The following is a 16,777-nucleotide window of genomic DNA, read 5'->3' on the forward strand; positions in this document are numbered from 1 at the left end:
TATGTCATGGATTTACTTGTTGCCTTCCCTCTGGCATGTTTGTCCTTATCAGAGCATTAAATGTATACAGATTGTGATATTATGACCCCATTTAATCAAAGACATTGCAGATAGATTTTTTCAGGCCTTAGTCACATTAAAGGAGTACTCCCAAGAGAACTCACAAGAGACAGATTGAAAAAAAAAGGTTGAAAAGTTGAAAATGCAGATTCATTTATATGAGTCAAAAACACTGGATCCTTTCCCACAACGCAAATATCTTTACTCTCTTTTGTACTAAACGTGATCAATAAACTGACTGTCATGTGTAACTGTTTTCAGTCATGTTACATTAGCCCCTTCTTGTCTTTTCATGTGTTTTCATGGATTTGTGAAACGTTATCCACACCAAGTACTAAATGTGAAATTTCACATTCAGCAAAGTATAGTCCAAATGCCCAGAAGTGTTTTTGCTCCGCCAATTAGATCCAGGATGGTTTTGGAGCTGAATTGTGTGTGTGACCTTGACAATATCTTCAGTCAGCTTTTCATAGTCATCCTAAGGAGAACAGTTATGTCAGCAGCCCTTGGTCCTGATGTCCCTGTAGCATTTTGATTATAATATACATATATATACAAGTATTAGAGTTAAAGTCTAATATTTGTTACTGCCAAATTATTTTGGCTAGGGTTTGTGTTTTTCGTGGGCAGTGATGTTGTACAACAGATTTTCTCCAGATCTTGCCACACAGCAAAAAGAATGAATTAATATATATTGATTCATATGTCCATTTCATGTATATATATATCATATTTATAGATATATGAAAAAAGTGAGCCAGTGTGTTGATGATATGATATATTTTGTTTTACTGCACAGTAAATATACATTACAGCGAAGATGACAAGTGCCATTGTGCCATTTGTCATTGTGCCATTTTCAAATTGAGTGTACTGCTTCCTTGGACTCCCAAGTTCAACATGCCAAGTTTAAAGTCTCAAGAACCTGCATTCAAGCTAAGCTGTTAGCTTGCACTATTTTGTGCTGAGAAAGGTCTCATTTAAAATCATTATAGTCAACCATATATTCTTACAGAACCCACCATAGTAATCCTCTCTGTTCGCCCCATTTAGTTGAATTTGGATCATCCCTGCTAGAGGCCTTCTATTGCTTTAGTGTCTCCTTGCTTTTTCTCAAATTCTTGGTCAGTGTAAGGTTCTCTTGTAAGTAACAGCTTACATCTCAGTGGTCATGGGTTGTTTCTTTTGTTTAATCTCTGAAGACAGAATCAAATGCTGTTGTCGTAGCAATTCAGAATTCCCTTGCACTTCTGTCCAAAACGGGAAATAAAACAAACTTTGCATGGTGAGGGTCACTGCACTGAAACTGTGCTGCTGGTTAGCACTGTGGGCCAGGGGCGTTTCTAGGAGTTGACAAGGTCTGGGGCTAAGTCCAGACCATCTGGGGCTGTGGTCAGGGTGTGTCCCTAGTGTTCTGCTTGGAACACTACTGCCTACATTTCATTTAATTTTACTGCATTGTATGACTACTGCAAATATAACATTTTATTTGAAATTTAATTTTTAATAGTAATGTTAAGACAATTGCTCTGGACAAAATGGACATCTGCAGGGCAGCTGAGAATTCTCAAACCCATAGCACCAGTATTTAATTGCTGCTTTATTTTTTTAGTCTGTTTTTACATATTTATTTGACTGCTATAATGTTTAACTCTTTGTGTTGTACAAATAAACCAGCAGCCTAATGACAGTTGAAACACTGCCTATATCCTTCAACTTATGTCATCTATGCCTACATGACAAAATCATGTATTACCTTAAACATTGTTCCCATAACACATTTTTCACATTCACAAAGCAATCAATCTTATAAATTGTGCTATATATAAGAATTTCATGGATGTTTCCAAGATATAGCATGCATATCTTTGTTTTCTCTATATTAACTTTCACTTCTTTTCTGCCTGTTTGCTGTGTTGGATGCCCATCCTTTCGTGTTGCTAGCTGACCTGAGAAGTTAAAACAGATACTAACATTAATAATGAAATTTAATATATACCAGCCACTTACTACTTTCTCAAGACCTAGAGTCTGCTCTGACTACAGTTCTGCTATGAGTCTGCTACTTAATTTGCAATATATTTTGTGATGGTCAATGACAGAATGAAAAAACATTTGTATTACTACACTTACACAGCAGAACTGTTACCAAAGATGACTCAGTTACCAATCAAAACTCTAACTCTAAGTCTGTACTTATCCGTTGACAAACAGGGAGATGCATATATGATGACAAACACCCAGTGCACCACAAAACTGATATTTACCATGGAGCTATTAGTATTTTGTTCAATTTCTTACAAAGGATCCCTGATTAACTTTCAAAAAAAAAAAAAAAAATTAAATGTACAGAAAAAATGAGTAATTTATATGCAAAATAAATAAATATATATATTTTGAAAAAAATATATAAATAAATATATACAGAAATAAATGAACAAATAAATGTGAAAATATATGAAAATTCTTATAATTATCTTTTATATTTTGTAATTTGTCTGTATATTTCCACATTTATTTTCATATTCTTTTACAGATTTATTCTTTTTTATGGCACTCCTATGATTCATTAGCCCATCACTCATTAGCACTTAAGTATCAAATTATCCATTTTCATTTTTTTCAGTGATACATTGTATCTCTTATTCTTCACAAACCACTTTTAGATATGCCTACCAACATCTCTAAAGCTCACTAATGAACATATATCACATTTGTTAAATCTGTACACACACAGAGAAATGTAATGCTGTTCTGTGTAGGTAGGTGTATTTTTGAACTTTGGACAGAGCCAGGTTAGCTGTCTCCCCCTGCTTCTTTATACCAATCTAGGCTAACCAACTCACTCTTAAAGATTTTCCCAAAATATTAAACAATTTCTTTAACCTGTAAAAAAAAAAACACATCATACATCTGTAATGGACTCCTTTCCCTCAGGAGTGAATAAAGCGAAAGCTGCTGCTTGGATTAAGATTGCTTCTAAAGGCAGTGGTTCCCAAACTGGGGACGCCCAGGGGACTTTAATGTCCTTCCAGGGCATAGTTTAATATACTGTGATTCTGTTTACTAGAAATGACCCCAATTAGAGATTATTTAAGACTGACTATGCTAATCATAGGTTTCACTCCCACCAATATCATCCCCCCATGTGTAATGTAGCTTAATGCTGTTTTCACATTGAATTTCATGTGGAAAACATGTAGCCTAGTAATGACAGATTAGCCAGAAGTCCAGCATTCAAAGTGGTGCTAACTCTGTCATTGGAGAGCGGAAGAGGTCCATGAAGCCAGTGGTTTCTGCTGACAAAGCCACCAGTCATAGACTTAGCAGGCCAGGGGAGCTGAGAGCAGCCAAGCACAGCACTCCCAGCCCTCTCCCCTCAGGAAGGAAGCCTGCATTTGATGGATCCTCACACAGGTTTCCTATGAACTGCGAAGTCCTTCAGGCAGGAAGACGTTCAGGGTTTTATTATTTGAAATAGATTGGTCACTGACAGATGGGCCTCGCTTTGCTTCCGGCTCACTATTTAAACTGTGCTTGGGGAATTTATTATCGTACTGTGTCAATGTCATGTGAAGGTTTCTTAAAGATATGCAGCAGGTCAGACCTCAAAAGCTTACCGAAGGATTTTGTCCTATGAAAGCCCATCTCAGAAAATATTTGATGCCTGATACTTTATGTTCATAGACAGAATTACATATACCTATAGTTTAGATAGCACAGGAAGATTTGGGAGAATTAAACAAATGATAAAAGCAGACATTCTTATGGAGCTTATGCTATCTGACAAAGGAACAGATAAGTGTATGTTGTTGTGGTCAAGTCTGTTGCTGGAGACAGTATCATGATGTCAACCAACATGTCATTCACTTCTTTGATGAAATGTTAAAGACAATGACAGACAGCAAAAGGTCAAGTCTCAGCCTCATCTGGCACCACTGCATTGTGTTGTTTATTACATTACTATGCAACAGGCTGTCCAGTCAGGCCACAGACAAGGCTCATTGGAATACATGGGATGTTCTTTTGGTACAGAAATAATAGGATTTGAATGGACATTGCTAGTGTTCATTTTACAGCCAATGTCAAGAAGTGTCTGTTTTCCAGCCGTCCATCTGACAGAACAGATATGCTTCTACTTAAACAAATCCATTAAAGGGAGGGGTCAGCAGCTATGTTCAACCACATTTTTCTCAGCCCTGCTTATTGGGACCGACATTGCACAGGCATGGGGAAAACCACCAAATATGTTTTTAATATATTTTTTTATTTATTTTGTTTCATTTAAGAATAGCATTTATAAAACTGTTTTAGGGTTGTATGTGAGGGCAGATGTCCCATTAGTAAGTGGGAATGCAGAAGATGTTAGAGGGGCAGGGGCCCAAATTCATAAAAGGTAATTTTTGCAAATGATTAAATAAATATACGCCTGGAATGAATACTTTTGTGATACTGTAAAAGGGATATTGAAATGTATGTATTTAAAACAAATCCATGACTGAGGTTGGTTCAAACAGTGTTTCATGACAGTTAATTCATGATAAATGCAAAGAAGTAAAGTTTATTTTCAGTAAATTCTCCTCACATGTTAACCAGCCCAACTCTTACCAACTGTTGCCCTCTGACATCCTCACTTGCAGAAGCTCAGCTCAATACTGCACTTCCTCTGGCTGCATGGCTGCCTCTCTTGCTTCCATCGTTGTCTCCTACCACCTCTTGGAAGACATCATGCATTTAGGCTACATAAGCTTTAGATAAGGTTTATTAGACACTGGTCTATAAAAAATTTAACGTTCTTTAATCCCTTCCCTCCCTCCCCCCAAAAATACTGAAAAAAGTGCTTGAACTTAACTATTTAACTAAATATATGACATTTAGCAAGCATATCTTATGTTAACATATCTTTTCTACACACAATAAACAGAGGTCTGCTTCATTTATGGTTTGAAACAATGTACCGTTATTGACACAAATCTGTTCTGTTCTGATAAGCCAAATTATGTTATGTAGCTGTGTCATACATCTTGTAAGTTTAAGGTGTTACAAGGTCATATTTATAGGAATTTACATGAACCTTGTGTTTACATTGTTTTCTACTGTAGGTTTATGAGGAGTCATGTAAACGATTGGATGCAATCTGTAAAAATTCCTTTTGTCGGGGGGCCAAATATTGTCAGGTGAGGGCCAGATTTGGCTTGATTTGCCTACCACTGTCATACATATTTTCTTTCTACATGCACACATAAACGCTTGATTTAAAACCACCAGGGGACTGTCCGTTATTTATCAGAGGGAGGGTGGTGGCTGGGGTATGATTTAGTTTTGTTTTGTTTTTTTTTTAACTTGACCGTCACAGGAGCTACAAATATTTATCCTTGAGCCTCCCTGAGTGACTGGGAGAAAATGCATTACCCCTCCTTCCACCATAAATAACCATTCAGCAGAATATGGGTGCATGACAGCCACCCCTCTTACCACACAAAACTAACAAAAATTAATAAGCCTAAACATCACACACGCACACACAACACAGCGCGCACAGTCAACATTAGCAACATGTGCATATTAATGACCATTTTCCCAAATAAACCATAACATGCACAACAGTGGCAGCAGCAGCCAGAATAATAGATTTAAAAAATTTTGCCTTTGATGATCGCATTAACGAAAGTTACTTGAAAACAAAATCCTGGAGTTGAAGAAAGTCTTGGTTTTCTGCACCAAATTATCTCTGGTGTAGGTCTTCCTTTGCCGATTAACTCCAATTTTTCATTAAAAGTTAACCTTGAAAAAGACATGGATAATCTTCACTAGCCATGGTTACTCCCAGCTTGTTTATATGTTTTTTTCCTGCTAGCTTGTTATTGTGTCCGCTCCATTTCAGTGCACTGGTGCACTGCTTGACACGTAACAGCTAAGGCCAGGAAAACTATTTAAATGGAGTGTAATCTGTCAGCCAGCAGCAGCAACCACGTAACTATCAGCTGACAAAACAAACAACAATGTCAGCCTACAGGGCAAAAGCCAAATATAAAATAAAGATAAAATAATTGCCAGCATGGACAGTAATGTTCAAAATATGATTTTATGTAAACCTGAATGACATTCATCAGTTCACTGTCTTGTCAATCTCCCTTGACTTGTGTGGCACATTTAGTCGTGGTGACGTGAACGCTGCTCTGGCCACTGAAATTTGGCATCGGATCTGCCGGCAACAACAACTGTGTCCAATATTGTACAGACTCTGCCTACTCGGTGCACCACAGGTTTACCAGCGTGGTGATGGTGTGGACCCATTCATAGAGCACAGTGGGCTGAACTTGTCATAAAGTAGCAACAATAAAACCCGCCCATTTAGAGGGAAGATATGGTTATGATTGGTCAATTTGAATGAATGAATGAAAATTATAGCTGGACCGCCAATCACAGAGCTGAAAGCAGCATTTTCTTCCCAGCAACTGTGGAGGTGCAAAATTCTGATAGGCTGACAAAAGGGGTTTCTTTCATTTAACTCTTCACATTCCAACACAGGCTGAATAGGCAGGTGTGAATGGTTTATTTCCTCTGAATTATTTTCTGAGTCCCATCACCATACAGCAGTAAAACATGAAGTTTCAAAAGAAAAAATGTTTTTAAAATGACTACAAAATGCAGCCATTTAAAATTGTAAGTCCCTCCTCTAAGCCAAAATAAAAAATACAAGTCCCTCCACAGTGCTTAAAAAATTATGTGATGTACCTCCCCCGTTTTGCACCCCCTCCTCCCACTCATAAATAACAAACAATCCCTAGACAAGGCATTTTGCATCGTAAATACTTCAACACAGCTTTCTCAACCAAATAACAATTTTCTCTATTGTATCGCTGACATGTATTTATTAAGCATATTTGCCAAAATACATCTGAATATGCAGCTGAAGTGCGGCTGGTGTTTGCGGAAGAGTTATGACTTCTTCTTTTTTTTGCAAGTTGTTAATGTGCTTCTTCTGTTACACATTTGGTGTTGACAGAGAGTAACTGGCATAAGATTTGGTGCTTTTTGCAGCAAATTGTATTCATAGCAACCTGGGCATTTGAGGTCTTTTAAAAACAAAACAAGACCAAAATGTCTTTGGTTGAATTGGTAACAGTTCACAATGGGTAGATATGCAACTGATGATGATGGGGATTACACTTTGACCATACCTTTTTAAAGGGTCATAAGCCAAACATGTTGGGAACTACTGGCCTTAAGTGTTAACATGAAGCCCTGGAGCCAAAGAATTAGGACACATACAGTAGATAGATTCGGTATCCATGTTCTCATCATTTAACAATTAAGTTGACCAACAGGGCAGCCACACATAAACTCTGTAGTACTTGTGTTTTGTCCACATAGCACATGCTTTAGTGCTTTGCCATTGGTATGTGAGGTAATGGGAGTGATGAGTAATGAAGTGACTGATTACAGGAGTCAGGGGCCCTGTGTCGGCTGTGTGTGACAGCTCTCATGTGACATCAGCTTTTCTGTCAGAGGGAGGAACTGCATGAAAGAGCAGCATCCATGTTGCTGTGTGTGTGTGTGTGTGTGTGTGTGTGTGTGTGTGTGTGTGTGTGTGTGTGTGACAGACCACAGCGGCGCCAGTTGTACTGGATCATTTTCATGTCAAGTTTGGATAAATCAGTGGTAATGTGGGCTGACTCTGCTGCCTGCAGGCAGTCATGCTTATGCCCCACACCCTCAACCAACCCCCGGAATTTCCCTGTTGATCTCACTTTACTAGAACACTCAAGTGTATTTCAAATGACAGTCCACTTACTGCACTGTCTTTACTGCTCAGCAAACTATTTTTATTGAATATTATTCATGAATATATGACAAGTACAGTATTATTTTTTTGGAAGTCCATAATAAATAGACCAACAAATTACTTAATTGGCCTTTTACTAAAATGAAGCCCATTGAGGATCCAACTATCACTCCCTCTAATAAATGCTGAATGGAATGTTCACACATATAGACGCAAATAACAGGATGACAGTCAATATCCAAGCTGGCACTGACTGCAAACTTTATCAGTCAGAGAGTGGAGTTGGGTTTCTATAGCATTTTATTGAATCTAATTCCAGTATTGAATCTGAAACCATTTTCAATCCCTTATCAAATCTGTTTGGGTTTAGTCCAAGTTAGAAATAACTAAAATTCAGAAACACTACTGTTTACAGTGACAGATAATGTTTACAAGCCAAAGAAGCAACCTGAAAATGAAATGCTGATTACCAATGGATGTGACACACTGAAATATCAGCTCTAGCCTAGTATGCATACAGAACCTGAATATGCACAGTAGTGTTTCTCTCTCTGGCCCTGCCCACAAGTTCCTTGGGATAACGTTACAGAATTTTAAATCACTTTTCTAGACTCTTGAAAGGTTTTACAAATGTAAAACCTTCATGGATTAAAAATTCAGAGTAGACAGAGTAATAATTGACTTTGACTGCAGTTTGAGGTGTCCTGTCAACAGTTTTACCACCATTACCATTACTTTTATAATGGTGGTCTATAGTAAAAATGCTCTTTTGGATCATAGTGGATGTTCTTCTGCAGTACCACAATAACCAATAGGAAAAAGTAGCAGCAGGTCTGAGTGGCGGCGCCATATCCAGCTCTCCTAATACATTCATGATCAGACCACACAGATTATTTCAGTGAGCAAAGTAAAACCTGTGTCACATCTCACTTCTCATAAGAAGTTGCTAAGTCTGGGTTTCAGTGAAGGTTTTAGTGTCACATTATAGAAGGCAGATATCAGTCCAACAAAGGTAGTGAGCTATATTTGTGAATGTCTATCAGGTATAGTGGTTATGCGCATGCGCGTGTGTGTGTGTGTTCCATCCACAGCATATGTCAGTGTGGCTGTAGCTCTCCCCTGAACCTCTGCTCAATGCAGCCAGTGTTGTGTTAAAGCACAGCGGACTCATTCATGAGGCTGTGCTGCAGTTTGTGTAAACAGTCCTCCTTCAGCTGGTCCTCCGGGAGCTGGAAGTGTGACTTTCTCTGTTGACGGATGGGAAGGAAACGAACAAGAGCATCGTTAGTTTTGGCTCATCATGCCTCTACTGCTCGCACTGCATACTGGTTAATGTTGGCCACTGATCAGCACCGGAAGGAACACAGGGATTAAACATGTTGATGTGTGATTATGTGGAGTTTGATCAAAGAACTGCTTTAGAGTTCATTCAGGTCAAGAGCTTCCCATAGAGGAGTAGTTCTGGTTATATGGCAACCACCAATCACCTGCTAAACATCAGCATGTTAGCATTGTCATTGTGACCATGTTAGCATAGCTGCTAGTATAGCTGTATATTTTAAGATTATTTTGTAGACAGTATGGTGACAGGAAATGAAGGGAGAGAGAGGGGTTCTGACATGCCGCAAAGGTCCCCAGCTGCCATCGAACCAGGGATGTTGCGGTTAAGTGGTATGCCCCCTTCATCTTGTTACTAACGTGCTTGATTTTGATTTTGCATACAGATTTTTTGGACATATTTTCAATAGGACTTAATGGAACAGTTTCACAGGTTGGGAAATATACTTGGTTACTACCCAGAGTCAAAAGAAGAGAACATTTTGTCTCTGCAAATCTCATGTGGACTCTGTTGAACAGGCCCAAATAAAATGTAATTTTTCAGTGATGTGTTTAAAAGTAGTTCACAATTTGCACATAATATCTTTTCTAATATGCTACTGTATTAATCTATCTATCACTTTACTGCATACATTGGTAGAAAATTGAAGATGAAATTTGGAAACTGTCACTGCACCAACGCAATGTCAATATAGTATTCTGGTTGTTGAGTGGTTATTGAGGAAGGTCCTCTGTTGGAGCATCATTTTACATGATTTGGCCAATAACAGATTAGCATGAAAAAATGAAGTACATTAAATTGATAGAAGAGATGTCACCCTTAGGAGGACAGCAGGAGCCCGTCCTCCTCTGCTCTCCTCTCACCGCTTCACACACACTGTCCTTTCTCCTCTTCCCTGCACTGCATGTATTACTGTTGATCAGAATTTCAAAAATGGATCTTTTCCAAAGAAGAGAGAAAAATTATTTTATAAATGATTCTGAGATTTGGTAATGGTTTATATGAATTATATTTGTTATTATATTTGGTAATGGTTTTAAAATAGAGGAGAATCAACCTCCTCTGCCTCTATGGACCAGCCTCCTCAGATCCAGATACATGCAGATTACTGTAGGTGTGAATGTGTGTGTGTCAGCACTGTGATAGACTGGAGGCCTGTCCAGGGTGTTTGACTCTGAATAGGGTAGGTGGTTTCTAGAATAGGTGGATAGAGGAATAATAAAAACAAAACATTGGTTTTCGGGAGATTCAGGGCTGTTTTATATTTACAACTCCTGGGTGGAGTAAATGTGGTGCAACATTTAAAAAAAATAAGATTGAAAAACGTTCCCAGGTTTGCACATTGCTGTAGAAACTGTAAGGATAGATAGGGAGAGAGATGGACACTGGAGACAGCCATGCTGAAACACAACAGCAGCAGAGGTATTTCACAGGTGGCTGTGAGAATCCTGAGAGTTGGCTGGACAAACAGTCAGATGCTGAATCAGACACAGTAAACCTTTCTGCTGCAGTGGATTTCTGCTGTCTAGTCTCTCACATAGACACTTTAAATCCACTCAGTGTGAAACTTTTTCATATCAAGCAAATAAAAAGGATTCCAATTGAGAACACCAAGACAAGTGAATGACAAGTGATTCTGGGAACACACAAATGTGCAGGAGGTACAGTACTGCTATTGATATAGTACGGATATTGGAAGAATAATTATTGGCTTTTATGTCAGTCTTTCTTTATAACAGTGGTGTAAAGGAAGTATTCATATAAGAACAGAGCATGTGCTCTCGACAGGTGCAAACAGCATCTGAATTTGTGTAGAAATACTTTTTTACCCCACTAAGTTAATCGGTCACCTGACTGACCTGACACAATTTGCATCACATCATACATAACTTACTGTTTCCATTGAGGATATGTGTACATAAAAATTCAGAACTTGTCTTATACTCATCAGATTGAGACAGTACTGCTGTTGATTGTTTCTGTCCTTTTTTTTTTTCTCCCTTCATTGTTATTTTCCATATATATATATATATATATATATACATACACACACACACACACACACACACATATATATATATATATATATATATATATATATATATATATATATATATATATGTATATATATATATATATTAACGGTCATATTCAACCATATTAAAAAATTGTGTGAAAAAACAGTTTCTTCCTTCTCTCTCTCGCTCTCTCTCTGTGTGTTTGCCTCTCTCAGCTGGTCCCAGTCCATCTGTCTCGCTGGTTGCTGTGGTTGTATACTCTCTCTAAACAAACCACAGTGTCTTGCTAATCCCTGACTTCTGCCTTACGTTACAGCCATCAATTTAAGACCTCCGGGCCTCCTAATTCACCATGCTGTGGGACACTGTCAAACACTCCTTCACCACACACATGGTTTCCAGTATTACGTTGTTCATGTGTGTGTGTTCCGCAGCATCTGTCAGACATGGCAACACATATGGCTGTCAGTGCTGCGCGTGTCACCCCAGTCCTGTGTAAGCGTCTGTCAAACACTTCCACACACATGGTTCTAAGTAGTGTATGAGGGGGATTGTGCTGCTGCTACTGTGCATGGCTGCTGTTGTACTGAGGGAGTGTGTGGGTGTCAGGGTTCCACTGGTCTGGCTTTCACAGTAAAAGTCTGATGCCTGTAGTAATATTTAGCATTCAAACTGATCGTTAAAGAGGCACTCCACAGATTTGACACCTCAAGACCAGTTTATTGGTCTTTGGGAGTACTATTCTGTGAAAACAGTTGTATAATGTCCTCTGTGGCTCTAGAGGGGCTTTGTCAAGAGAATAACCCCAATGATGTCATAGTGATGTCATCAGTCTGACCTTGGACTTGGAGGCTACAAATATGTGACTTGACTTGTACTAGGGATATCTCAGCCTCTGCAGGTCATACGGACAGACAAAGTAGTCGAGATTAATATCTAAACATACATTTGGCGAAATGATCAAACTGCTGCATTTATAGAGAGTTAATAATAATAAAGCATTGAATTTGTACAGCATTTTTCATTTGCAGTGAAACTCAAAGTGCCACAGCATTAAAAACATATAACATATACAGTAAAATAAAGAAAATAACAAGAGTTAAGATAAAAAAAAAAAAGCCTTTTTGAATAAAAAGGTTTTTAAGCTTGTTTTGAACAGAGAAAAAAAAAGATTTGACGCGCATCAACATTTGGACAGTTGGCGTACACCAACCTATGATGCGCGTCAAAATGCAGCTGTTGTTGCTCATTTAGCTCATAGTTTAGTTCATGGCTCATTTGGTTCATTTAGAAAACAGTGGCCAAGACTAATGGGATTAAATGCATATGCCAAAAAAATGGTCATTGTTTTGTCTTTAAATGTTTTTTTTTAATTTCTTTTCCATTAACATAACAGGGTGCTCTAATTTGGCTAATACTGATAAGTACAATATACTGTTTTACATTAGACTGTAACTAGACTAACACAGAGGATCATTGTCATATTTCAACTATTCAGAGAGAGTTTAAAGCAAAAATGTGCAATGAAGGCTAGGAACACAAACAACGATGAAAGTGGGGATTAACTTCAGTTCTCTACTTTATATCACATTATATACCTGTCTAATCTAAATGCAGGTGTGCTGTTTGCAAAGCATTTTATATGAGCTTTTTTATTTCTAAAGCTTTAGTTGAAGAGTGAAATCTGTTTCTGTTTTTTATGAAATTTTTAGTATGAGTTACAGAAAATCACTCATCACCTACTTATATGGTCATTGTCAACATTGTTGTTGTGGATGTTATTTCACTGTAGATCACATTGATAAGAACATCAGCTTAATGCCTACATGTCAAACTGAACCTTTCACCTTTCTCAGTATCTAGAAATCACCTGTTTCTCTCCTTTGTTTTAGATGTCATCTCTCCTACACACTTCAACCCTTACTTCAGGCGGCTGACATTTGATGTGTCCTCCATGGAAAAGAACGCCTCCAACCTGGTGAAGGCTGAGCTCAGGATCTTCCGTCTTCAAAACCCTGGGGCTCGAGTGTCTGAGCAGCGCATTGAGCTATACCAGGTACACACACACTTTCCTCTGGGTTCTCTAAAATGATTTAAGAGTTACTATTGGGATCAATTCAGGCAAGGAAGGACAGTTGATTTACTTCTGAGTCATAATGAAATAAATAATAATATTTAGACATTATTTTCCCATTTTACACTGAAACAGTACAAGAAATGTCAATAAAACAACAGCATTTTATATAAACCTCCATCAGAGAAGTTACAGTGTTTTGGGCTTCCAGGGTTCTAGAAGTAAATGTCTGTTTATCAGTGTTAGGTGACTGACAGTTGGAGCACACCCACAAATTAGATGGGCATGAAACTCTTCTGGTTGAATTATCTGTTCAAAAGATGAACATTGTGAATATCTAATAAGGCACTCTTCATAAAGGCTTCATAAATTGGCTTTACTGATGATTCATTAATCATTTTAGGAACATTCTTTCATTCGTCAGCAAGATGTCCAAATTGACTCATCAACCACTTACCTACTGGAAAACAGCTGCATGGCATCTGGACCATAATCCATTTATTAACAACTTATTAATATTTACAACTGCGGACTTGGTGGAATGTTGTAAATACTACAGACCCACCAGCATTTATCAGTGGATTATCCATATTTATAGCTGTAATAATACAAAATAAAAGGGTTAGGGCTAAAAGAAATCATTGTTTTTATTGCCATTCAATCTGCTGAATTATTTTCTTAATAATTAAACAACAGAAAAAAGCTAAAGATCCCATTGGAGAAACTGAAACCAGAAAATGATTTGAGTGTTTTGCTTTAAAAATGACTTTTCAATTATATCAAAATTGGTACTAATTAATTTTCTGTTGATCAACAAATCAATTAATCCACTAATTGTTACATCTCTACAGAGGATAAAGAGACTTTTTACAACCTGGCAACCTGATTTGTGCCTCTGACTGGCTTCTTCTCCATAGCAATGGCAGCTGAGAAAAACAAATTGACAGCAACAATATAAACCTATAGGATGTATATTTTGCCCAGGATACTGCTGTTTCTATGTTGACAAACACAGATGAGATCATCAAAATGACAGAGCATTACTGTATATTTAGAAAAAAAATGTTTTGGTGTACAGGATACAGTAATTAGCATAAGCAGTGACAGACACACTTACTGTGGCTGCAGGCACCTACATAAACTCAAGCTTCATCAAATGCCAAAGAAAAGGCTTTGGTCAGCGTATTTGATTGGCAAGTAATCTTTAGGAAGGGCAGTATGCATGAATAACACAGCATTATGCAGCACCAGAAGAAAAAAAACTGGAGAAACGCCAGGGTCTGGAATACTAGAATAACAACTGTAATGCACATTCTAAATGTGAGTGTGGTACTGTTCACAAGGGTCCATGGATGATAATGGTGTTTTGAACACAGTAAAGAATTCAGGTTAGTGATTTGGCCCTGTAGTCACCCTGGGCTGTCTGTCTGTCAGCCTGTCTGCACCAGCCAGTTCAAATGCTATGTTTACATCCAGACAAGGAGATGACAGCTGGGCTAAACACAGCTCCAAACAGGGAGATTTTCTCACGCAAACACAGCGCCTGTAAATGTGTGAGGGAGGAAGGGACAGACCGGTACAAAGAGGGAGACCCGATAACATCGACCTCATACACATTCATCACACACACACACACACTCACTTATTCATGTCTATACATAGCAAAACGTAACACCTCATCTAGAAATATTTCAGCCCCTGAGGTGGAGTTTGGACTCTGCTGTGATAAATATCCTGGAGATGTATCTATAGATCTTACAGCCAAATGACTCCTGAGACCTAAATGTGTGGTGCACAAGGTTTTTTTTTTCTTTTCTACATCAAGGTGAAGCACCATTTCTGACATAGTTCCACAAGGTAAAACTGTAAATAGTTACTGTAATGGTTTTAGTTTTAAATTAAAACATTAAATTATGAGATTACAAAATTCAGTACACACTTTGGTTAAGATAACTTTAAATTACATTAAATTTGTTGCAGTTGATCACTCATCATGAGCATACTATGTGTATTTTACTACATTTTAATTCTACAAGTCACAGAATTCTGGTGACCTTGCTCAGGAGTTGGAGGTGTGCAGCCTGTCACTTGCAGCTCTTCATCTAACGGCTCACTGTGGCTGCACCTGACTGTTCCATTGGTCCCTGCAATATTTAAATCTGATTCACTAAAAATGATCATTGACTTGATGCAATTATTACTTAATGCATTATTGATGAACGATGGCTGTCAACGCTAACCTCTGTGACAAATACATTGTTTTCCTGTGGCTGCCTCACAATAAAAGCCACCCTGTGTTTCAATAGTTAAATGCTTTTAATGTGAAGCAACAGCAGTAGTAAATGTTGGGTTTGCATTAACAGTAACTTAATACACCTCTGATATGACAGGATTTACTACTACAAATACTACATACTACATACTACTACATGCGAAGTCCACCACTAACAATGAAGACTACTAGTATGTAGAAGGGTAATTACTGAATGTAAATACATTACAACGACTACAGAATGACTGCAGCAGAGAACATACCATAAATAGCATCGAAAATGTTTTTTAATGAAATTTTGTGAAATGTATTAAATTTAAAGAGGGCTTTTGTGCTCCTTGTCAAAGATCTTTCAAACAGATATTTCCTCGTGTGGTGCTTTGATGATGGTGGTGGAGAGTTTCACTTCATAATCTCAAAACCTCCCATAAGTGTTCAGCTAGGTTAAGGATCTGACTGTTACGGTCATAGCATCTGACTAACTTCATTTTACTTCTCATCAAAGTGCTTTTCATCTTCAACTTCTACCTCTGATGTACTGTTTGTGACTGAGCTTCACTGTCCTCTATCAGGGTTACTACAGCGGCCCTAACAGGAGATCTCAGTGAAAGCAGCAGGAATAGTGTTTTACACATTAGGCAAGGTGAGCCAATGTAAACACATGGTTCTGAAGGACTGCAGAATAACAGAGGTCTGTCCAGCATCTGGTTCCGCTCTCACTGCTCCTCCCAGACCTGGCCAATCAATCAGAGAGAAAAGAGCAGGCTGCTAGACCTCAACTGATGGTTCAACCAACAGTCCTCCAAGGCTACTGTTGCCGCTTGTGTGCCTTCTGTGTTGATGTATTGTAAGTTATGTTATGACAGCAGGCATAGAAATGTAGAGGCATAGAATATTATTGAAATATTATCCAGGCATCTATTTAGAAACCTAGCATCATTAATATCTGCTTGAATTTGGACAACAGTGTAGTCCAAGCATTTTATTAAGTTGTCAGTCCTTTAAGATATAGATTTAGGTGGTGAATTCAATTATGAATACAATTATCAAACAAATTAATTTCATTTGTAACTGGTGTTCTTAATTAGCACACAATATGAATTAATGGGACAGCAGGGGCAATGCCATGATGGGCCAATGGACGACCTGGTGCAGCTGCACTGGCTGCACTGCCTACATTCACTGCCACTTAATGTGATGTTTTGTGATGCTGCAAAACTTCTGA

The 16,777-nt window shown here is 38.1% G+C and overlaps 1 protein-coding gene across 1 annotated transcript in view; it reads left to right on the forward strand.

The window, feature by feature from the left end:
• The window catches only part of tgfb2 (transforming growth factor, beta 2), a 56,293-nt gene that overhangs the window by 28,141 nt on the left and 11,375 nt on the right, over positions 1-16,777 (forward strand). Inside the window, exon 2 of the mRNA XM_067602530.1 lies at positions 13,099-13,262. Within this exon, the coding sequence (XP_067458631.1) occupies positions 13,099-13,262 (164 nt within the window). The remainder of the gene's footprint in view (positions 1-13,098; positions 13,263-16,777) is intronic.

The sequence above is a fragment of the Thunnus thynnus genome, chromosome 10 (genome assembly GCF_963924715.1).
Source record: "Thunnus thynnus chromosome 10, fThuThy2.1, whole genome shotgun sequence".
Classification (NCBI taxonomy): domain Eukaryota; kingdom Metazoa; phylum Chordata; class Actinopteri; order Scombriformes; family Scombridae; genus Thunnus; species Thunnus thynnus.